This window comes from Rhamphochromis longiceps, linkage group LG13 (assembly GCF_057381845.1).
Source record: "Rhamphochromis longiceps isolate RC_006_pf linkage group LG13, R_longiceps_female_GT1.1, whole genome shotgun sequence".
Lineage (NCBI taxonomy): Eukaryota > Metazoa > Chordata > Actinopteri > Cichliformes > Cichlidae > Rhamphochromis > Rhamphochromis longiceps.
This window is the reverse complement of record NC_140569.1, coordinates 713,540-737,035: the sequence shown is the minus strand read 5'-3', so window position 1 is coordinate 737,035 and position 23,496 is coordinate 713,540. Positions and strand designations below refer to the sequence as shown.

The 23,496-nt window shown below is 44.8% G+C and overlaps 1 protein-coding gene across 5 annotated transcripts in view; it reads left to right on the top strand.

Moving 5' to 3' along the window:
• Positions 1 to 18,482: 18,482 nt before the first annotated feature.
• hspa12a (heat shock protein family A (Hsp70) member 12A) overlaps positions 18,483 to 23,496 on the top strand; it is a 71,918-nt gene continuing 66,904 nt past the window's right edge. For 2 of the 5 annotated variants that reach the window (XM_085427909.1, XM_085427907.1), the window contains exon 1: positions 18,483 to 18,840. In XM_085427909.1, coding sequence (XP_085284035.1) covers positions 18,801 to 18,840 — 40 coding nt within the window. In that variant the 5' untranslated portion in view covers positions 18,483 to 18,800. The remainder of the gene's footprint in view (positions 18,841 to 23,496) is intronic. The other 3 variants (XM_085427911.1, XM_085427910.1, XM_085427908.1) reach the window with 3 other exon arrangements.

Here is a 23,496-nt window from a genome sequence, read left to right as displayed (position 1 = left end):
ATGCCCGCCAGTGAGGGTAGGAGTACTGGTGGGCGAACTCAGCCATAATAAATCTCCTCCACACCTGACATTACCAGCCAAGATTTCTGTCCACACTGAATGTCATTCTCTCTCTGTTTTGATTGATTCCAGAACAGAACAGAATTTCATTGATTAAGATTTAGGTCAGCAACTCTGTTTGAATACGGAAAACCCTTAGCTCATGCCCTGCGTGCCACTGCTCTATCAGGGCAGCGTCTTCCTGACATCACACACATCAGCCATTAGTCCTCAACCTTTCCGGCAACCATTTTGATGGAGATTTGTTTCTTTATATCCAAAGTCACTCAGACACCGTTAGTTCTAGGGAACCCCTGGCTTCAGCAACACAACCCTCACGTTAATTGGCAGAAGGGATGCATTACTGGATGGGGGGGGGGCTGTCACATGACCTGCCTTAAGGTTGCGTCACCTCCCAGCGCATTGATCTCCTCTGAGCTGCCTGTGTCCTCCAATCTGTCGAACATTATCACGACCTTGTGGAGGTTTTTCGTGCATAGACTATATAACATTACAATTATGAACAAATTACCCGCTGCCGCTCCTCACATCTGCCTTTGAGCTCCTCCAGGGGGCCACAATTTTCAGTAAGCTGGATCAGAGAAATGCCTACCATTTGGTCCATATTCGCGAGGGCGACAAATGGAAAACTGCATTCAATACTGACCTGGGACACTTCGAGTATTTGGTCATGCCATTCTGTTTCACTAATGCCCCAGCAGTTTTCCAGGCACTGGTGAATGACGTTCTAAGGGATTTCATCAAGCGGTTTATGTTTGTGTACCTTGATGACATTCTGATCTTCTCCAAATCCCAGTCCAAGCACGAGGTCCAGGTCAGACAGGTCCTGCAACATCTTCTGGAGAACCGATTATTCGTCAAGAGTGAAAAGTGTGAGTTATATGTCTCCACAGTTGCCTTTTTGGGCTACATAATAGAGAAGGGGGACCTTCGTCCAGATCCGGTCAAAGTCAAAGTGGTGGTGGAATGGCCTGAACCACCCAATCGGTGCCAGTTACATACGATTCCTCAGGTTCGCGAACTTCCACAGAAGGTTCATTCGGGATTTTATTAAGGTTGCCTCACCTCTCACCCAATTAACCTCTTCTAAGATTCTCTTCCAGTGGAATGATGCCGCCCAGTCAGCTTTTCAAGAACTCAAGAGGCAATTTGCCTCTGCGCTCATCCTCGTCCAGCCTGACCTCACACTGCAGTTTGTGGTGGAGGTCGATGCCTCTGACTCCAGAGTTGGAGCAGTTCTATCTCTCACCGTCTCATCCCTGCAGAACGAAACTACGATGTCGGAGACCAGGAGATACTGGCAATCAAACTCGCTTTGCAGGAGTGGTGGCATTGGCTAGAGGGTGCAGCTCAACCCTTCGTTGTCTTCAGACCATAAGAACCTAGCCAACCTACAAACTGCCAAAACACTCAACGCTGGACAAGCAAGGTGGGCCCTGTTTTTCACCCGTTTCCAGTTTTCGATCTCTTACAGACCCGGATCTCACAACTTCAAGCCCGACGCCCTATCCCGTCAATACTCTGGTTCAGAGGACAAGACCGACCTCGTTCCCATTTTACCTGCCACCTGCACCGTGGCAGTCATTCCCTGGGAGAAGAGGCGGCAATTCAGGAGGCTCAGAAAATGGAACCCAACACTGGAGGAGGGCCAGCCCGGCGGCTATTTGTTCCCCATACTGTTAGGTCTCAAGTTCTGCATTGGGCCCATATTGCTCGTTTCACCTGCCACCCAAGAGTACACAGAACTATTAGGTTTCTGCAACGCTACTTCCGGTGGCCATCTCTCACTCGGGATGCTCAAGAATAGGTCTCCGCCTATCCAGTCTGCACCCGGAATAAACCCTCAAGTCAGCCGCCTGCAGGACAACTCTATCCTCTGTCTACACTCTCCAGACCGTGGTCCCATATCGCACTTGATTTTGTGACTGGGTGTTATGCCACAGTCTAGGGGTACAGGAACTAAACATAAGGGTTAGAAAGGAAGTGACCCCGCCCTGGTCTCCGAAACCATACCCAGAAGCCAAATTTTTGAAGAGAAGTGTAGTTTAGTTGTGACTACACTGAAAACTTAACCCCGGGGTGAACAAAGCCCAAAATAACAAACAAAACACGCTAAGCCAGGAAAGGAAGTGCTATCTAAAACCGTAGGTGAAGCAAAAAACAAACAAAAGACAAATGCTACACCTAAAACCCTAACTGAAATAAACAGAAGAAAACAATACAAGAAAAATTACCGCAGCTCACCCCTTCTGTTTCAGCGCCTATTTACAAGTGAAAACTAATTTACACACTATATACAACCTCTGTAAATCTCAGGAATAACACACACAAAACACAGGGTTTGGAAGCCAGGGTCAGATCTGCTCCTGCTGCCAGTTGCTGCCGCTGACAACTGCTGGTGAGGGACCTTTCAAAACAGCCACATGATTAGGGGACCAATCAGCCGCCACCAGCTCTCCAATCAGGAAGGACCTGTAGATTCTTAAAGACATAGCACGGAAGAAAACAACAGCAGCTACGCTAGCAGCATTCCATGGTTGCCGCTATGCTCACACACCCAGTACCCACATAGCAAAATTGGTATGGCCCGGATCTGGCCCACACAATGTGCTTACCCATGACCCACATACCTCAAAGAATGACGGCCCTTTGGTGGCCCAGATCTGATTTGCCAGAGGTGGCCCACACATGGGCCAGTACAAGGCCAGATGCAGACTCTTACTCTGGATGGCATTACCTTGGCCTCCAGTAACACTGTGAGGAACCTTGGAGTCATTTTGACCAGGACATGTCCTTCAATGCACATATTAAACAAATATGTAAGACTGCTTTCTTCCATTTGTGCAACATATCTAAAGTTAGAAATATCCTGTCTCAGAGTGACGCTGAAGAACTAGTTCATGCATTTATTACTTCCAGGCTGGACGACTGTAATTCATTATTATCAGGAAGTCCTAAAAACTCCCTGAAAAGCCTTCAGCTGATCCAAAATGCTGCAGCAAGAGTCCTGACAGGGACTAGAAAGAGAGAGCAGATTTCTCCTGTTTTGGCTTCCTGTTAAATCCAGAATTCAAAATCCTGCTCCTCACATACAAGGTCTTAAATAATCAGGCCCCATCTTATCTTAATGACCTTGTAGTACCATATCACCCTATTAGAGCACTTCGCTCTCGCTCTGCAGGCCTACTTGTTGTTCCTAGAGTATTTAAAAGTAGAATGGGAGGCAGAGCCTTCAGTTTTCAGGCCCCTCTTCTGTGGAACCAGCTTCCAGTTTGGATTCAGGAGACAGACACTATCTCTACTTTCAAGATTAGGCTTCAAACTTTCCTTTTTGCTAAAGCATATAGTTAGGGCTGGACCAGGTGACCCTGAATCCTCCCTTAGTTATGCTGCAATAGACGTAGGCTGCCGGGGATTCCCATGATGCACTGAGTTTTTCCTTTCCAGTCACCTTTCTCACTCACTATGTGTTAATAGACCTCTCTGCATTGAATCATATCTGTTATTAACCTCTGTCTCTCTTCCACAGCATGTCTTTATCCTGTCTTCCTTCTCTCACCCCAAACAATCACAGCAGATGGCCCCGCCCCTCCCTGAGCCTGGTTCTGCTGGAGGTTTCTTCCTGTTAAAAGGGAGTTTTTCCTTCCCACTGTCGCCAAAGTGCTGCTCATAGGGGGTCATATGATTGTTGGGTTTTTCTCTGTATCTATGAAGCGCCTTGAGGCAACTTTTGTTGTGATTTGGCGCTATATAAATAAATATAAATAAAATTGAATTGAATTGAACTTTCTCTAAACTGAGTGGTTCCTTCTTTTTTTCTTTTTGCCTGTCCTGTTTGCTTCTTTTGCATCAGAATTATTGTCTAAAGGCGAAGAAAGATGCCCAACGGATTTACTTTACCAAATGGACCATCCCAGCCTTGCTGTAATGGTCTATTTGATTCACCTTTTATTGTTTATTTTATTTTTTATTTTCACTTGCTAGATACGGGACAGACTTGAATGAGGAAAAGAAAAGGGAGAAAGAAAGAGGGGAAAAAACAGCGGAGAAGAGGGACGGGGGAGAAGGGCAAAAAACAAAAACCAACAGAATGGGCAGAAAAGAAAAAAAGAAAAAGAAAATGCATATATCAATCACCTGGATCACCTGCTGAGAAAGAAAAAAGAAAGCAAGCAGAAGAGAACAAGAGTAATACAATAAACAACATCACAATGATATATGGGAATATGACAGTAAATACTAAATATTAAACATTATTGTGCAGCACATAAGATCAACAGAACACAGTGTGCTTTGAGGTAGGAGCCAAAAAGGGTGTAGTTTGTGGGTGTGATCACCCGTGTGTACACCTGTGAGCATGGACGCGCTTGTTTTTTTAAAAGGTTCCTTCATGTAATGATCTGCTAGAGGGTGTGGGGGGGCCACAGCCCCGTCCTCCAGGGCATGAAGCAGGTATGGAGGAGATCAAGACTCCAGACATCCAGAGGCCCCCAGAGCACAAGAGACCAAGGAAGACCAACAGAGGGGCAGCCGCGCCACTGTCCCAGAAAGAGCTGAGGAGAGTCCCAGATGAGGGCTCACTCAGCAGCCGCGGAGCAGAAGCCGGGGGGAGTTGCAGTGACGCGCCCGTGAGCTCACCCAACGTGGAGACAGACATAGAGAGACACTGTACACACAATCACACTCCTCAAGCGTACTCTATACCACAGATCTAGGTACCCTTGCCCCTAGAGGGGGAAACTGCACTCAGACCCAGGTAGTGTTACCCTCTTCCCTGGGGTGGAGAGAAGCAAGGGCCACTCCCTGGGGCCAGCTCACCCGCTGACCCCAGTAGACACCCCCATACTCTGGACGCCACCAGGGCAAGGGGGCCCAGACCCATCCGGACCGGGGCCCAGTTCAGCAGCGCTGCCCGGCCCCCCAGAGCCCAGGATAGCCCACCCGACCCCACCACAGAGAAAACTGCACCCACCCCATCATCCACTCATCTCCCAGACTACACAATATAATAGACACCAAGGTTGAGTTCATCCTTCACGTCTCCTATATCTCTCCCCCACCTGCAGAGTGAGTTCCTGGAGAGAGGAGACCTCCTGCAAAGATGTAACAGCCTCCCCCACCAGTTGAAGAGCCCCTCAGGTGGCTCGATGCACCGGCGGCACCAGGCACCTGGGCTGAGCCCCCATACACCCACCCGCCCACAACCCCGGCGACACACTAACCAGGACCCAAGCCCCCAAGGCCCAGCCAGGGCTCCAGCCCGGAGACAGAGCACCCCCAGAAAATGATAAGTCTTCACATATCTCGCGCCAAATCAGGCTGGAAAATAAGTATTTGGTCAATAACAAAAATACAACTCAATACTTTGTAACATAACCTTTGTTGGCAATAACAGAGGTCAAACGTTTACTATAGGTCTTTACCAGGTTTGCACACACAGTAGCTGGTATTTTGGCCCATTCCTCCATGCAGATCTTCTCGAGAGCAGTGATGTTTTGGGGCTGTCGCCGAGCAACACGGACTTTCAACTCCCGCCACAGATTTTCTATGGGGTTGAGGTCTGGAGACTGGCTAGGCCACTCCAGGACTTTCAAATGCTTCTTACGGAGCCACTCCTTTGTTGCCCGGGCGGTGTGTTTTGGATCATTGTCATGTTGGAAGACCCAGCCTCGTTTCATCTTCAAAGTTCTCACTGATGGAAGGAGGTTTTGGCTCAAAATCTCACGATACATGGCCCCATTCATTCTGTCCTTTTTTTTTTCTTTTTTTTTTTTGTGTCCCGTTTGGATCTTTAGCATCAGAATTGTTGTCTGAAGGCCAAGAAAGATGCCAAGCGGATTTATTTTACCAAGTGGATCATCATGGCCTTGCCATATTGGTCCATTTGATTGACCTTTATTATAATTATGAATTTATTTTATTTTCAGTTGCTACAAACGGGACAGACATGACTGGGGGATAGAACAGGGAGAGAGAATGAAAGAAAGAGAGGGAGAGAAAGAAAACCAAAGGGGAGAAGAGACGGTGAGAAGGGGGGGAAGAAAGGAAAAAAAACCCAAACAAAACACCTGGATCAAATCAAATCAAATCAAATCAAATCAAATCACTTTTATTGTCACATCACATGTGCAGGCACACTGGCACAGCACATGCGAGTGAAATTCTTGTGTGCGAGCCCCACAAGCAACAGAGATGTGCAAACACAACAACACAAACGAGCAAAATACAAGAATGGCCAACCTGAAACTAATAAATATATGTACAATATATAATAGTGTATGCATTTCTGGATGTGTATACTAAATATTTTCCTACGTGTGTGTGTGTGTGTGTGTGTGTGTGTGTGTGTGTGTGTGTGTGTGTGTGTGTGTGTGTGTGTGTATACACATTTTTACAAATTAAATAGTAAAAAAAATAAAATAAAATAAAATAAAAATAATAAAATATATAAAATATACAGAGTTGAATATGTGCAAAACAAGTGGCATTTATATACAGTGTGGAGTGCATAATGTTGAAGTTCCAGTAGTGAAGCTGAGGTGTCTATGAAGTGTTCAGCAGTCTGATGGCCTGATGGAAAAAGCTGTCTCTCAGTCTGCTGGTACGGGACCGGATGCTGCAGAACCTCCTTCCTGATGGAAGTAGTCTGAACAGTTTATGGCTGGGGTGACTGGAGTCCTTGATGATCCTCCCCGCTTTCCTCAGGCACCGCTTCCTGTAGATGTCTTGGAGGGAGGGAAGCTCACCTCCAATTATCCGTTCAGAGCACCGCACTACTCGCTGGAGAGCTTTGCAGTTGTAGGCGGTGCTGTTGCCATACCAGGTGGTGATGCATCCAGTGAGGATGCTCTCAATGGCACAGTGATAGAAGGTCCTGAGGATGCGGGGGCTCATGCCGAATCTTTTCAGTCTCCTGAGAAAGAAGAGGCGCTGCTGCGCCTTCTTCACTGTTTTGTTTGTGTGTACTGACCACGTAAGATCCTCAGCCAGATGTACTCCAAGGAACCGGAAGCTGCTCACTCTCTCCACAGCAGCGCCGTTGATGGTGATGGGGGTGTGTACTTCTCTGCACCTCTGGAAGTCCACTATCAACTCCTTTGTCTTTGCGACGTTGAGGGTGAGATGGTTGTCTTGACACCAGTGGGTCAGGGCGCTGACCTCCTCCCTGTAAGCCGTCTCATCACCGTTGGTGATAAGACCCACCACTGTAGTGTCGTCCGCAAACTTCACAATGATGTTGGAGCTGTTAGTGGCTGTGCAGTCGTAGCTGTAGAGTGAGTACAGGAGAGGGCTCAGTACACACCCCTGTGGAGCACCAGTGTTCAGTGTGATGGGGGATGAGGTGATGCTGCCCAGTCTGACCACCTGGCGTCTGTCAGACAGGAAGCTAAGGATCCAGCTGCAGAGGGAGCTGCTCAGTCCTAGATCCTGCAGTTTCCTGTCCAGCTTCGAGGGAACGATGGTATTGAATGCTGAGCTGTAATCTACAAACAGCATCCTCACATACGTGTCTCTCTTCTCCAGGTGTGACAGGGCAGTGTGTAGTGTCAGGGCTATGGCATCATCAGTGGACCTGTTGTGGCGGTATGCAAACTGTAGAGGGTCCAGTGAGTCGGGTAGTGCAGAGCAGATGAAGTCCCTGACCAGCTTCTCGAAGCATTTGCTTACGATGGGGGTCAGGGCTACAGGTCGCCAGTCGTTCAATGAGGAGATGGTGGAGGATTGGGTACAGGGACGATGGTGGCCATTTTGAAGCAGGCTGGGACTACAGACAGAGAGAGGGAAAGGTTGAAGATGTGCGTGAACACTCCAGCCAGCTGAGCCGCGCATGACTTGAGGACGCGGCCGGGAATCCCGTCCGGACCAGTAGCTTTGCGTGCGTTCACCTTCCTGAAGCACTTCCGCACATCCTCCTCAGACACAGTGTGCGCACTGACGTCATCCGCGGTGCGCACACTGTCCGGTCTCATGGTGTTCGCTGTGTCGAATCTAGCGTAGAATACGTTTAGATCCTCACACAGAGAGGCCGTGGTCTGCGGTGTGCTGGTTTTCCCTCTAAAGTCTGTGATCGTGTTTAGTCCCTGCCACATACTCCGAGGGTTGTCAAACTGTTGCTCCACCCTGTCCCTGTACTCACGTTTGGCTGCTTTGATCGTCTTCCGGAGTTGGTAATGTGCGTGTTTGTAGTCCGATGTGTTCGCGGAGGCAAAGGCGGTGCTCCGTGCCGCCAGTGCCGCGCGAACATCTCCGTTAATCCAGGGTTTTTGATTTGGGAAGGATTTAACTGTTCTGGATGGGACGACATCTTCCACGCATTTCCTGATAAATCCACAGACTGAGTCTGTGTATTCATCAATGTCCCTAGCAGCCACGTGAAACATTTCCCAGTCCGCGTGATCAAAACAGTCCCGCAGCGCAGACTCCGATTGGTCCGTCCAACAGTGCACCGCCCTCCGGGTTGGAGCTTCCTGTTTCAGCTTCTGCCTGTAGGCGGGCAGGAGCAGGATGGAGCAGTCATCTGATTGGCCGAATGGGGCGCGGGGGAGGGCTTTGTACGCATCCCGGAAAGAGGTGTAACAGTGGTCGAGTAGCCGGTTTCCACGAGTGTTAAAATGGATGTGTTGGTGGAGTTTTGGTGAGACTTTCTTCAGGTTTCCCTTATTAAAGTCTCCGGCTGTGATAAACGCTGCCTCTGGGTGTGCGGTTTCCTCGCTGCTGATCGCGCTGTACAGTTCCCTGAGTGCACGGTCAGTGTCGGCTTGTGGGGGAATGTAAACAGCCGTAATAATCACTGCTGTAAATTCCCTCGGTAGCCAGAATGGCCGGCACTTAATCATCAGGTACTCCAGGTCCGGTGAGCAGAAGGATTTGACCGGGTGCACGTTCGCATAATCACACCAGCTGTTGTTGATCATGAAACACACACCACCGCCTCTGCTTTCCCCAGTAAGATCCTGTGACCTGTCCGCGCGATGCACGGAGAACCCCGGTAGTTGTCATGCGGAGTCCGGTACCTTGTCCGATAGCCAGGTTTCTGTGAGGCAGATCACGCAGCAGTCCCGCATCTCTCGCTGGAATGAGATCCGTGCCCGAAGCTCGCACAGCTTGTTCTCCAGAGACTGCACATTAGCCAGTAATAAACTGGGTAACGATGGTCTGTTAGTGCGCCGTCTCAGTCGAACCAGAACGCCAGATCTTCTCCCTCTGCGTCGGCGTTTGCGGCCTCCAGGGCCAGAGAACAAAGGCGTCTCAGGTGAGATGAATGGGGGGTCTGCAAACGGAGCGTCCGTGTTGCAAAACTTGAACTCCGGAAAGTTATAAGAAAGACCGTCTTTTATGTCCAGTAAGGTTTGTCGGTCGTACACAAGGAGACAAGTGCTGCTAGTGAAAAAATAAAGGAAAAGTAAAATTAAACACAGAAGAAAGCCGTTGCTTGGGGGAGCTCGCGACGAGGCTGCCATACTCGGCGCCATCTTATAGCACCTCTATGGAGAAAAAAAACAGAAGGGAAAGCAAACAACAAAGAGCAACATAATAAAAAAAACGGCACCATCACAATAAACTAGCTAGCAGTAGATATCAGTAGATACTAAATAATAAACGATATTGTGCAGCACGCAAGATAGACAGCGTACAATGTGCTTTGAGGCAGCAGCCAAGAAAGCTGTAGTCCGCGTCTGTGAATACCCGTGTGTACACCTGTGTGCATACCTGTGTGGATCAGCATGCTTGCATTCCAAAGGTTTCTCCATGTAACGATCTGCTAGGGAGTGTGGGGGGGCCACAGCCCCGTCCTCCAGGGTATGAAGCAGGTATGGAGGAGATCAAAACTCCAGACATCCAGAGGCCCCCAGAACACAAGAGACCAAGGAAGACCAACAGAGGGGCAGCCGCGCCACTGTCCCAGTAAGAGCTGAGGAGAGTCCCAGCTGAGGGCTCACTCAGCAGCCGCGGAGCAGAAGCCAGGGGGGGTTGCAGTGACGCGCCCGTGAGCTCCGCCGGCAGCCAGCTGCGCCTGAGTGACCGAGCCCCAGGCCGAGAGGCCGGGGGCACCCCACCTCCGAAGTGGCCCGAGCGAGCACCAGGCTCCAGGTCCCGATAAGCGGCCGCCAAGGAGTGAGCCGGTGTGTACCTGGACGCCCACCCCCAGACACAAAGAACCACCAACGCACCGACACCTGAGGAAGTCCGCCACTGGCAGGGGAAGTGGTGGTGGGTGGAGATAGGCCTCCAAACCTTGGAGGGCCTGAGATGTCCCCAGAGAGGTGGCGTCTGACACCCAACCTGACATATAGACACAGACATACAGGCACACACAGACACAAACATCCATCCCCACCCTCATGCTCTCATTCATTCTGTCCTTAACACGGATCAGTCGTCCTGTCCCCTTGGCACAAAAACAGCCCCATAGCATGATGTTTCCACCCCCATGCTTCACAGTAGGTATGGTGTTCTTGGGATGCAACTCAGTATTCTTCTTCCTCCAAACACGACGAGTTGAGTTTATACCAAAAAGTTCTACTTTGGTTTCATCTGACCACATGACATTCTCCCAATCCTCTGCTGTATCATCCATGTGCTCTCTGGCAAACTTCAGACGGGCCTGGACATGCACTGGCTTCAGCAGGAACACGTCTGGCACTGCGGGATTTGATTCCCTGCCGTTGTAGTGTGTTACTGATGGTGACCTTTGTTACTTTGGTCCCAGCTCTCTGCAGGTCATTCACCAGGTCCCCCCGTGTGGTTCTGGGATCTTTGCTCACCGTTCTCATGATCATTTTGACCCCACGGGATGAGATCTTGCGTGGAGCCCCAGATCGAGGGAGATTATCAGTGGTCTTGTATGTCTTCCATTTTCTGATGATTGCTCCCACAGTTGATTTTTTCACACCAAGCTGCTTGCCTATTGTAGATTCACTCTTCCCAGTCTGGTGCAGGTCTACAATACTTTTCCTGGTGTCCTTCGAAAGCTCTTTGGTCTTGGCCATGGCGGAGTTTGGAGTCTGACTGTTTGAGGCTGTGGACAGGTGTCTTTTATACAGATGATGAGTTCAAACAGGTGCCATTCATACAGGTAACGAGTGGGGGACAGAAAAGCTTCTTACAGAAGACGTTACAGGTCTGTGAGAGCCAGAGATTTTCCTTGTTTGAGGTGACCAAATACTTATTTTCCACCCTGATTTACGAATAAATTCTTTACAAATCCTACCATGTGGATTCATGGATTTTTTTTTCACATTCTGTCTCTCACAGTTGAAGTGTACCTCTGGTGCAAATTACTGACCTCTGTCATCATTTTAAGTGGGGGAACTTGCACAATCGGTGGCTGACTAAATACTTTTTTGCCCCACTGTAGCAATGGCAATAAAACTGAGAATGGTACTGCTGGACTAATATTTTTGTTACTAATTTGTCTCTCATTCATTTTTCCCTTATAATCCAACCAAAACTGATTATCTGTACACTTCCTTTTTCTTGACTAGGTTTAATTATACTCTGTGCTATATATGCTATGTCCTTTTAACTTTACTAAGTAATTTAAAGCAGTTTGGTGTCTTCTGATTTCTAGCAGTTGTTTACCCATTTTAAACTCACAGTGTGGACACTGGTGTAGTTTGAATGGCCCCACATCACAGCCTCAGCGCCTGATACAGAATTTTAATTTAAAGCTATTTAACAATGTTTTAGCTGCTGAACCACAAACCAGAACTAATCTAATGAGACCTTTATATAAAGCCTTTAATGCTGTCCACTCTGCACCCCACTCGCTGCCTTTTAAATATCTTAAAATATTCAAAACCTTTTTACATTTCAGTTATTCCTTTATTTTAAGGAAAGTTTTATGGGAATTGTTAATAAACATGCCCCCTTACGGAAAGTTAGAATTAAAGGTCGAGAAAATCCTTGGTTTTCGCAGACACTCGCAGATAGCATACACAAGCGTAATAGAGCATGGGACAAGGCGAGACAAACAGATACTTCCACTGATTGGTCTGTTTTCAAACAGCTTAGAAATAAATGTACTTCTCTTATTAAAAAGGCCAAATCTGAATACTTTTTGTCTGTCACCACTGAGAACCTCAATGATCCACAGAAATTTTGGAAAGTAATCAAGTCTTTTTCCGCCAATAAAATGACTCAAACCTTTCCTAAATCTGTTGTAAAAGATTCAGTCTCAATTAATGATAAAACTGAAATTTTGAATTGTTTTAATGAACACTTTCTATCAGTGGGTTCCTTGTTTGCTTCTGCAGAAACTTTTTTAACAAATACTTGCCCAGAACTCTCTATGTTTTCTGGAGACCGTTTTAACTTTGTACCTTTTAGTGTTTATGAAGTGCATAAAGCTTTAAAGGCTTTGGATCACAGAAAACCTCCTGGTCCAGACTTGATGGAACCTTATTTTTTGAAGTTGGCAGCTGATTTTATTGCAGAACCACTCTCAATTCTATTTAATTTTTCAATTAAAACCAAAGAAATTCCAGCGGTTTGGAAATCAGCTTTCGTTTTGCCTTTATTGAAAGGAGGTGATCCATCGGTGTTGACTAATTATAGGCCAATATCAAATTTGTGTGTTTTATCCAAAATCCTGGAATCTCTAGTTTGTGACCAGTTGAAAGAGTTTTTGTACTCTAATGATATTGTCTCCAAATTTCAGTCAGGCTTCAGGAAAAAACACAGTACTAACACTGCCACTATGAAAGTGATAAATGATATTATTGTGGCACTTGATAAGAAATTGTACTGTGCGTCACTCTTTATTGACCTCTCAAAAGCTTTTGACACTGTTGATCATGCAGTCCTAAAAAACAGACTGCTCAGCCTTGGATTGTCAGAACATGCATTAGCGTGGTTCTCAAATTATCTGAAAAATAGAACCGAGTGCATTAAACTTGAAGGTCTTTGTTCTAAATTTGTTGCTGTCCACAAGGGGGTGCCACAGGGCTCAGTTTTGGGTCCCCTTCTGTTCCTTTTATATATCAATGACTTGGGTCAAAATGTCTCAGACACAAATTTGCATTTTTATGCTGACGACACAGTTATTTACTGTTATGGATCATCTCTTGCTCAGGCCATTGAAACTTTACAGAAAGCCTTTGTTGCTTTCCAGCATTCACTTATTCAGCTAAAATTAGTTCTCAATGCTGACAAGACTAAGCTAATGTTGTTTTCCAAGTCAAAGAAGGTCCCGGAGCCTATTCCAGTGGTGTCCACCCTTGAAGGAAATGCCATAGAGATAGTTCATGAATATAAATACCTTGGTGTCTGGATTGATGACTCCTTCACCTTTAAACCACATATAGAGAGACTAGTAAAGAAACTGAGACTTAAACTTCGTTTTTTCTTCCGTAATAAGCAGTGCTTTTCTTTTGCAGTAAAAAAACGTCTTGTCACTGCAACCTTTTTATCTGTGTTAGATTATGGTGACATTCTGTATATGAATGCTTCTTCTTCATGTCTTCTAATGTTGGACACGATGTATCATGCTTCCTTGAGGTTTATTACCAATTGTAAATACCTGACCCATCACTGTGATTTGTACTTAAGAGTAAAATGGCCTTCTTTGGCCATTAGAAGACAGGGGCATTGGTACACTTTTATTTACAAAGCTATGCTTGGATTGCTGCCTCCTTATATTTGTACTTTGGTCACAAGGACAAATAGTGGTTCTTACTCCTTGCGCTCAAATGATCAGCTGCTGTTGTCTGTTCCCCTTGTCCGCACAGAGCTGGGTAAGAAAGCCTTTGTCCACTCTGCGCCTTTTTCATGGAACATGTTACAGAAAGACTGGAAACTAACTGAATTGTTGTCTTTAAATGTTTTTAAAACTAAACTCAAAGGCCTACAGGCTGCCTCAATAATGTGTAATTGTTTTGTGTAATTTTAACTTTGTTTGTTCGTATGTATTTGTCTTGAAATGTGCTGCCTCTTGGCCAGGACTCCCTTGAAAAAGAGGTCTTTGATCTCAACGGGACATTCCTGGTTAAATAAAGGTTAAATAAAAAAAAAAATTTCCCCAATATGTGTTTTCCATGTAAGCCTTTTATTACACCAGATACCTAAATATAAAATAAATCAACCTTTTCTGTTTCATTTCCATAGAATTTGAGATTAAACTGCTAATCTACTCTCTTTTATGTCAAAATAATCCACTTTGTGTTTGTAACAGAGAACATAAATCCCCATCCCAGAGCCCAATCCTCCTCTTTTGTAGTTCTTGCTGTACTTCAGTCATGATGAACCTTATATTTCTTCCTCTCTTCCAAATGACTCCATCATCTGGAAACAATGAAACTCCCATTGATTATATTATTAAATACCTCATTAATCAATATGGAACATATTATTGGACTAACAATACTTGTGGATTACCATTCTGTACCTCATAACCTGTACTGAACTCTTTTCCTACTCGTTCAAACATTCCTGATCCATTTCTACATTTTTCCTGTCGATCTGATGCAGCTTGACCAGGAGTCTTTCTTTCACATCCTATCATATGTCTTCTCAGTATCTACAAACACAGCTGTACTCTCTCCTTGGGTCGTCTTACTACATGTTGTAGACACAGAGCTGGATCCATCTTGCTTCTTCTTTCCTAAAACCACTATGAGAATATTTGATCTTACCATTAGTTTCTAAGAAATAATCTTTCATTCACTATTTTTTCCATTATTTTCTCCAAATGAGATGTTAAAGTTATCGGCCTGTAACTCTCAGCTAAGCTTGGATCCTTTCCTGGTTTACAGATGGAACAACAACAGCCTTTTCCCACTGATTTTTTTTTACTTTCACCCCATATTTTGTTAGATAATTTTACTATTCTACTCTTACCAAACTTACCAAGGTTTTCAATCATGCAGTAACTAATTAGATCTGGTGCTGGAGCTGTATTACTTTCTTTAACGCATTATGTAACTCTGCTATTGAAAACATGACAGTTATCAGTCCTTCATGTTCACCTCTTTCTTGTAGGGCCTCCTTTCCTTTGTGTTTCTGCATTATTTAAACTTTCTATGCTGTGAACTTTGCAAATGTTCCTGCCAATAGTTCGGCTTTACTTTTGTTATCAACTATTTATCTTTCATTATTGGATAACCATACTCTTTCCCGTAGACAGACATATATTTATTAGTTGTCCGGACTCTCTCCAAAGTGTTACAGTATTTCATGCAATATTCCCTCTTACTCCCATTTTAATTATTCTTCTAACGTCTGCCTGTTTCCTTTTAGAGCCTTACATTTTTAACACACATTATTATTATTTTCAGTGTTTTAAATGCTTTATTCCTGGCTTTAATTATGCTTTACATTCTTGTGTCCAACACACAAGAATGTAACACACTAACTTTTCCTTTTTGTTACCTCTTTTCTTTGGGATAGACTTTAAAGTTTAACTGATTAATTGGCTGATCAAAATCAACATCTTTATCATCAAGAGCTAACTCTAGAAATCTAGATTTGGTTTAAACCAATGTTTCTTGTGTACACATGATATCTGGATTTAAATTTAATGAACACATCTGTGCCCTGAAGCGCCTGTCCATTTGCAGCTAAGTTCCTGGCGTTCCATTGAAGGATTAACATTAAGGTACAACGTGTGAGTCTGATGAACCTTCTCCATGACTAAGATCCCAGGACAGATCCTTCATATTGGGGAACTGATCTTTTTTGTTTTGGCTCGTTCTGAACCGTTAATGACAAGTTGGACTATTTGGATTCCAGCCTGCTAAGTGCTTTTTCCATCTGGTCCTTGTTCTTTGTACCTCTACATCCTTCCTTCTCGCTGACTATTTTCCTTTCCTTCCTTTTTACAACCCGTTTGTAGTTTTGTAGTCATTTACCAAAACAACAGATGGTGAGTATTTGGCGCTTTTCCCCCCAGTAAATAAACAACACAACAACACAACAAATAAAACAAACAAACAACACACCCACTGTAACCATATTAATTTATTTCCTTGTAAATCCATAATCTAATAAGACATAGTACTTTCCTCAAATGACACAGTGTGTAGTGTCTTATAATCCTTATTAGACTGTCTTTGGTAGCATAAATAAGCAGGTCAACTAGTAGTTACAGTATGTAAAAGCTGTTAAAATACGGGTAATATATAATAAATACTGCGCAGTAAGGATCTGTAAGACTCCCACATGTCTAAAACCATAACTGTGAATCATTTAACCAATAAAACTCTTAAAAGTCAAAACATAAATCAGCTATGATCATGTAGCTTAATAATAAAACGTTAGAATTATTGGGCAGTCAAGAACGTAGTGTGATTGTTAGTGTGCAGTAAATGTTTATACACAAATGCATATAGTCATCTTAATAATAAATGTAAGTTAATTTCCATCAGTTATAGTCTTCTGTTCATGCATGAGTCACTCAAACGCACCACTTCCAGTACAAGATACAGATTAAGGAGAATGCCCCAGTTCACCTGAAAAGTTTGGTGCCAGTGCTGCAGAAAGTGCTGGAACTGGGAATAACTAAAGTTTCCAGTAGCTAGTGGTGCATCCCCACTGTTCTGACAAACAGAAAGATTTTTGTATTGATTTCTGGTAAATAAATGCCATTTCTAACTTTCATCCTAGAACTGGTGACGTTTGGATAAAGGATATGTGGACACCACCCAATCATTTCCTGTTCCCACCACTGAGAGGAAGGTGAGAGGTTTTGTAGGCCTGGCTGGATGGTATAGAAACATTTGTGTCCCGATTTGCAGAGAGAGTAAGTTGTGTTGAATGACCTCAGCAAGAAATTGGGTCCTAACAAGGTACACTGAACAGAGGAATGTGAGAGAAGCCATAATCCCCCAGCCTGTTCTCCACAGCCTTGACTTTGACAACAATCATCCTGCAAACAGATGCAGAAGGCGTTTTTTGTTTGCTGCTCAAAGAGGCCACTGGTGCTCTCAGAGCTGCCATGTTTGCTGGTAAACTGAAACTTTGATCAATAAAAATTAACTTGGGCTGTACTGAATTGAGTCTTTGCGACGGGGCGCCGTGGCAAAGACGCCTCTCACAGATACATTGTCCAATCTCGATCAAACTTCTCACGCATTGTAACTTCCTGAACACAATTCAATTGTAATATTTGACAATGGCCACAGCGCCACGTAGCGGGGGCAGGAAATGTCACGTATTGCATGTTGGGGTACAGTTTGAAGGTGCGTGCCCCCAGCAACCACAAATTTGTCCAGAAAAACATTAAGAAGTTGGACTTGTGTTACACTGTAAACTGTGAGCTTTCATACAAAAGATACACCCCTGGCAGCATGGAGAGCTTTGTTTTGCCACGATGAGCCATATTTCTATAACACATAGAAATCTAGTCCAAACTCCACAGGATGACGGTCCTGCCCTGAACACACTGATATGCCCACTCTCAGCAAAATTTAGAGCGCCCCCTACTGGAAACAAGAAATGTCAAGTCAACATGTTGCCACTTAAGAAGCATTACTCCTCCTTCTCTTCTGTAGGGCTAGCTAGATGCTGAAGTACTGCGACTAGAACTTTTAGACATCTGCACTGTTCCGGTATCGTGCCCCCCCAAAAACAACACTGGCCCACGTTAACACCCGGCAGCAGCAGCGCTCTCTTCAAATGTTTGAAACCCAAAGTATTACGCCTGGTTTGAAAATGTAAAAAGTACAAAGTACAGATACTTTTGTTAAAATCTAGGATCTAGAAAAACATCAGAAAAATAAATACTCAAGTAGAGACAGCTACCTGAAAATAACGTACCTGCAGTAACGACGTATTTGCACTTCCTTACCTCTCACCTGTATTATAATGCCGTGTATACCACTTCACACAGACTGTCACAATCTGTATGGGGTATGCAGATTGTGTTTGTGAACTGGACCAAAGAGAATCACACACATGTAGAATAATAACCAAACCTAAAGACAGTTAAACAGAAGTATCCATCCATCTTATCCGGACTGGGTCGCGGGGGCAGCAGCCTAAGCACAGAAGCCCAGACCTCCCCAGCCACCTCCTCCAGCCTGTCCGGGGAACACTGAGGCGTTCACCGGCCAGCCGAGAGATATAATCTCTCCAGCGGGTCCTGGGTCTACCCCGGGCCTCCTGAAAAACCCAAAACACAATAATAATCAGAAGACTCGGGACCATGCAACAAACATGCAAACGTTTGTTTGTTTTTTAATTAAAGTAATTAAAGTGGAGGGGGGAAACGATCGACTTGTATGAATCTAACCTGAATGTCTTTCACGTATTCACTCGTTTGGTAATTTTTTCATGGGGTTTTCGTTACACTAGTCTGAATGCTGGTACAGTAGTGGGGGGCACAGCGGTAGTGGGGTACAGTGGGTAGTACTGCATCTTTTGCGGCTGCACCGAGCAAAGCTGCCTCAGACCGGACAGGGGCAGCATTCCTGGTCAGGACAGCCATGAATGTGATGGGAGGGGCGGACAGAGCAGCAGCAGCAAATCTGGGGTCCAACATCCTCTGTGCTGAAGCTTTTCTGCACCTCTCCTGCTTCTAGACCCTCACGAACCTCAACCCTGTCCACGAATATCTCCAGGTCTTATGCACACAACGACAGGCGGTAAAGCGAAGCTCGGGGGGGGCACCGCGTTAGTGACGAAAACCACATTTTGTTTGATTTTTCCCCACTTTGGCCCGGTGCGCCTCAGCAACCAGGAAAATTGCTTGGTGTAGCTGTATCGGAGAGAAGGCTCGAGAGGAGGTGAAACTGCGGGACACGATGACCGAGAAAGACGCATCGTCAGAGAAGATAATCTCAGGTGAGTTAGCTTATCCCGTAGCCTCTACAAACACCTCTGTCGGTACAAGCCGCGGTGCTCTGATAGCAGTTGCGCAGCTGCTTTTCGGTGCAGGCGCCTGTCAGACGCGGAACTCTCTGATATTTGTCCGACGGTGGCACTCCGCGCTTCGGTCTAGTTCTGGCCAAAACGCGTATGCGACACTTTGCTGCAGTGCAGAGAGGCTGTGTGCGCTTTGAAACCCTGCCTGGGATTTCCAAGGGCACTCGTGTTGTGCAGGACCTCGCCCGCGGACTTGCCCCGAGCAGGGACATGTACGAACATGGCGATGTTAAAAGTTCTAGCTTTCTCTGGCTCGTGTTTTCCGACTGAGCTCGGTGTGGCAGGTCGTTACCGCAGACACAGACCAGGTCTGTCCTCCATAACGGTGCGGGGTTTGGTCACGTGGCCCATCCCACCGGAGCTGTGACTCAATGCAGCAAAAAAAGAAGTCTGCACCACATCCTCAGGTACTGCTCATCCCCGCCCAGTCGGCGCTGGCACGGCGTGTGATGGAGCTGGAGTCCTGAGCTGTGGTTCACATCAGCGGCGTGCATAGAGCCTGCTGTGTTAAAGTTGGTATCAGTGGCTTGAAGTCGGTCATTTTATTATTGCTTGCTGAACTAACACAATTGTTAGCAGTTCTGTGTGTCGCACTCCAGATGTACATTTAAGCATACCAAGCAACATTTATCAGAATCAGCGCACTTTATTAATCCCTAAGGACATTATGTGGGTTACAGTTGCTCCACTATAGTAACAGAAATATTTAACAATACAATATGTTACAGATTTACAGACATAAGAAAGACTTTTATTTTGACAGTTTCAACCTGTGGGGTCATCCGGCACCATTTTATGCGATGTACCCCCCACCAGCACTTCTCTATCTATAGCATTTTAATGATTTCTTGTATTATATATGAGCTGAAGTTGTGCTGTTTGTGTTGTGACGAGTTTAAATTAGGCAGAAATTCCAGAGCCTGGCTGGTTAGAGTGTGCAGAAGCTCTTTCCTCACAAAAACAAAAGAAAATGAAAAAGCCTGGGCCGGAGACTTGGCAGCTCTCCAGACTTATGTAACGTCACTGAATGAAAGCCATAGAGACTCCACCCTGATGATGTCTCGCAGGAATCAGAGCTTCATAGAACACTTTGTTTGGCTTGGACTCAGCTAAAAACGACTTCTTGTGAGAGTTAATCTCCTAACTTGTGAGGTAATAAAGTCATATGACCATGTGTTTATCTTCCATCTTCACAGCAACACTTTGGTTGCTGGATGAACTTTCGTAGGAGTTCACACAGTTCCCAAAAAATGGAAAGGTTGCCAAAGATACAAACACTTCTTCATGACTCACTCAGCCATGATAGTCTGCAGCTGAATGATGCCTGATTTGCTGCTCTAGAAGATAGAAGGAAGAAAACAACACTTTGTGGCTGAATCAAAAAGACAACATTAGCCTGCTAAGAACAAAGAGTTTTGGCGTTTCAGTCAGTAGTTTACAGATTGACCTAAAAAGGAAAAGATACTTGGATCAGTCCTGGGAGAAGGCACAAATCCCTTTGGGCTATGATTCAAGGAATATGGCATAAAAAACCTTAAACATGTGGCACTACCTGCTGTGGTGGGCCACATGTTTAAGGTTTATTATATTATTAGGTTTATTTATGATGTTGTTCCCGCTGTTTGTAGCACTTTCAGTTTCAGGAGCTAAATTAGGCACAAATCGGAGCTTCTATCTGTTGGTAATGTTCTCGTGACATCACACCCAGGCACGTCTGGCATACTAACTACAATTTTACTTCCCTAAACAGTATAGACCGTGTACTTTAAAGACAGAGTTGAACATTTTCAGAAATATGTTTTTGCATATGAAGGTAAGTCTGGATTATCTGCCTTCATATCACCCTAGCGGCAATTCCAGGCCTCGAGGGCCGGTGTCCTGCAGGTTTTAGATCTCACCTTGGGTCAGCACACCTGAATCACATGATTAGTTCGTTACCAGGCCTCTGCAGAACTGTAGGACATGTTGGCTGTATCCCAATTCAGGGTCTGCAGCCTTAAAGTACGCAGCCTCAACGGTCCACAAGGGCCGCGTACTTAAAGACTGCTAAGGCCGGAAGTGCGAGGCTTGTGAAATGGGCGGTCTAGCCTCCGTCGCGCCGCCCAGGTTGCCTAGCAACCATGATACTAACAGCTGGAAACGTGTCATACAGCTTTGTTTGACAGAAATGAAGGAGAAAATCTTTTGTTCATTTGTTTGTTTCTACATGAGCTTTGATCATTCTCTGTAAGATGAAGCTCAGCTATTGAACGGCGCATATTTTAAAGTAAAGGCTTTAAAACCAAGTTAGTACAAACGTCACTAATGTCACATGACTTTGCCGACATGTGGCCAACAGTAATGTTTTAATGTTCTTCGTTATTAAACATTTGCACATAAATAAGTGACGTCATATTCAGTACTTAAAGTTCACTCTTCGGCCGCACCTCATCCACCGTTTTTTTTCGGCAAAATTATCCACACCCACCGCCGCGCTATGCATTCTGGGATATGTTGGGCCACGAAGTCTACACCGCCACATCCTTAAAATTCAGGGAAATGAAGGACGCATTTGAGGGCCGCATTTCGAGCAGCCTTCAAATTGGGACAGCCTTCGGCGCGTCGCTGTGATGTAATCAGCCTTAAAATGCGGCCTTTAAGGCTGCAGAGCCTGGATTGGGACACAGCCGTTGAGGAGCTAATTTAGCCATTTGAATCAGCTGTGTTGGTTCAAGGACACATCTAAAACCTGCAGGGACACCGGCCCTCGAGGCCTGGAGTTGCCCACCCCTTCCCTGGCCTTAGGATCCTCTGCTGTCACACCAACCCTCCGCATTTCCTTTTCCTCCTCCCCTCTCTCGTCCTTTGTCTTTGGCTAAAAGTAGCACAGTTTCCACCGTGGTGGTCATCGTTGACCCAGGCCTTGACTGATCCAGTGTGGAAATGTTAGCGATTATCAGCATGTTTGATTTGTCAGAGATGCTGGATGCCCTTCCTGGTACAACCCATGCTGGGTTTAGGAGCAATACTAAAAGTACGCTGGCTTGTGGCTCCCTCATTATATTGGGGTGGGGTCTTGGATCTATATACTAGACCAAAAACAACTTGCTAATGGGCAGCCTACCACTGGCCTGGACTCACTGTGCGAATTAATAAACAGGGGTTTCTGCCATGGCGGCTCGTATGCCTGTGTGCTACTGAGGCCATGGAAGGCTGGCTGAGGTAACGCTGTGCAGTTATTACACACATCTGTACATGGAAGTTCAGCTTGACCATGTTTCTGTCAGTCTGCAGCACCATCTTTACAAAACAACTGTCTGATACATTGAATGACCATATATACATTTTTCCCCCTGTGGGCCTTTTGGTATTTCAGCAGTTTTCTGAGCTCTGTGCTGTGGGGGTCACTGTGGGCTGTTTGTTATGACAGTGAGGATAACGAGTGGGGATAGCTGGGTCCTGGAGAGAGAGAAGCACCTCACACATGTAGACCTACCCAGCTTTACACAATGTTAAACTGCACATATCAGCTTTATTGCTGCTGATTACATCGTAGGCTTAACAAAGCTTCACAGCAGAATCAGCAGTTAGACAGGACGATAAAGGAAACTCACTCACGCCAGATAAGAACTGCTGGGATAACTGGTGTTGCCATTTATGCTGTTCTCTGTCTGGTGGCTGCATCAGGCATGTTTCTGCAGATGTAGGCAGTTGTAGAGTTGGATGTGTTTCACGTGTGTAGTTGATGAACGTGTCTCTGTTTTAAATTAGTGTCGAGTTTAAAGGAGCTGCTGGTTGAACAACATTAACAGTTTTCTGTCTGGGATTTAGATGGACATACTTCTAATATATCACTGACTGAAGTGTCCACCAGCACAATGGAATCCCATAATGCACTGCAACACTGTAACAGTATTTTACATCTTGAAGGAACATTATTAGTCATCAGACGGTGACTTTTACACACACAGACACACACACACACACACACACACACACACACACACACACACACAGACACACAGAGACACACACACACACACACACACACACACACACACACACAGAGACACACACACACACAAACACACAGAGACACACACACAGACACACACAGACACATAGCTTGTTTCTTCTCCTGCATCTGCGATCTCATTTTTCAAAACTAATAATAACAATAACAACAACAATAATAATAACAATAACAACAATAAAAATAAAAATAATAATAACAATAACAATAACAACAATAATAATAATATCAATAACAATAATAATAACAATAACAATAATAATAATATCAATAACAATAATAATAACAACAACCATAACAATAATAATAATATCAGTAACAATAATAATAACAATAATAATAATATCAGTAACAATAATAATAACAATAACAACAATAATAATAATATCAGTAACAATAATAATATCAATAACAATAATAATAATATCAATAACAATAATAATAACAATAACAATAATAATAATATCAATAACAATAATAATAACAACAACCATAACAATAATAATAATATCAGCAACAATAATAATAACAATAACAATAATAATAATATCAGTAACAATAAT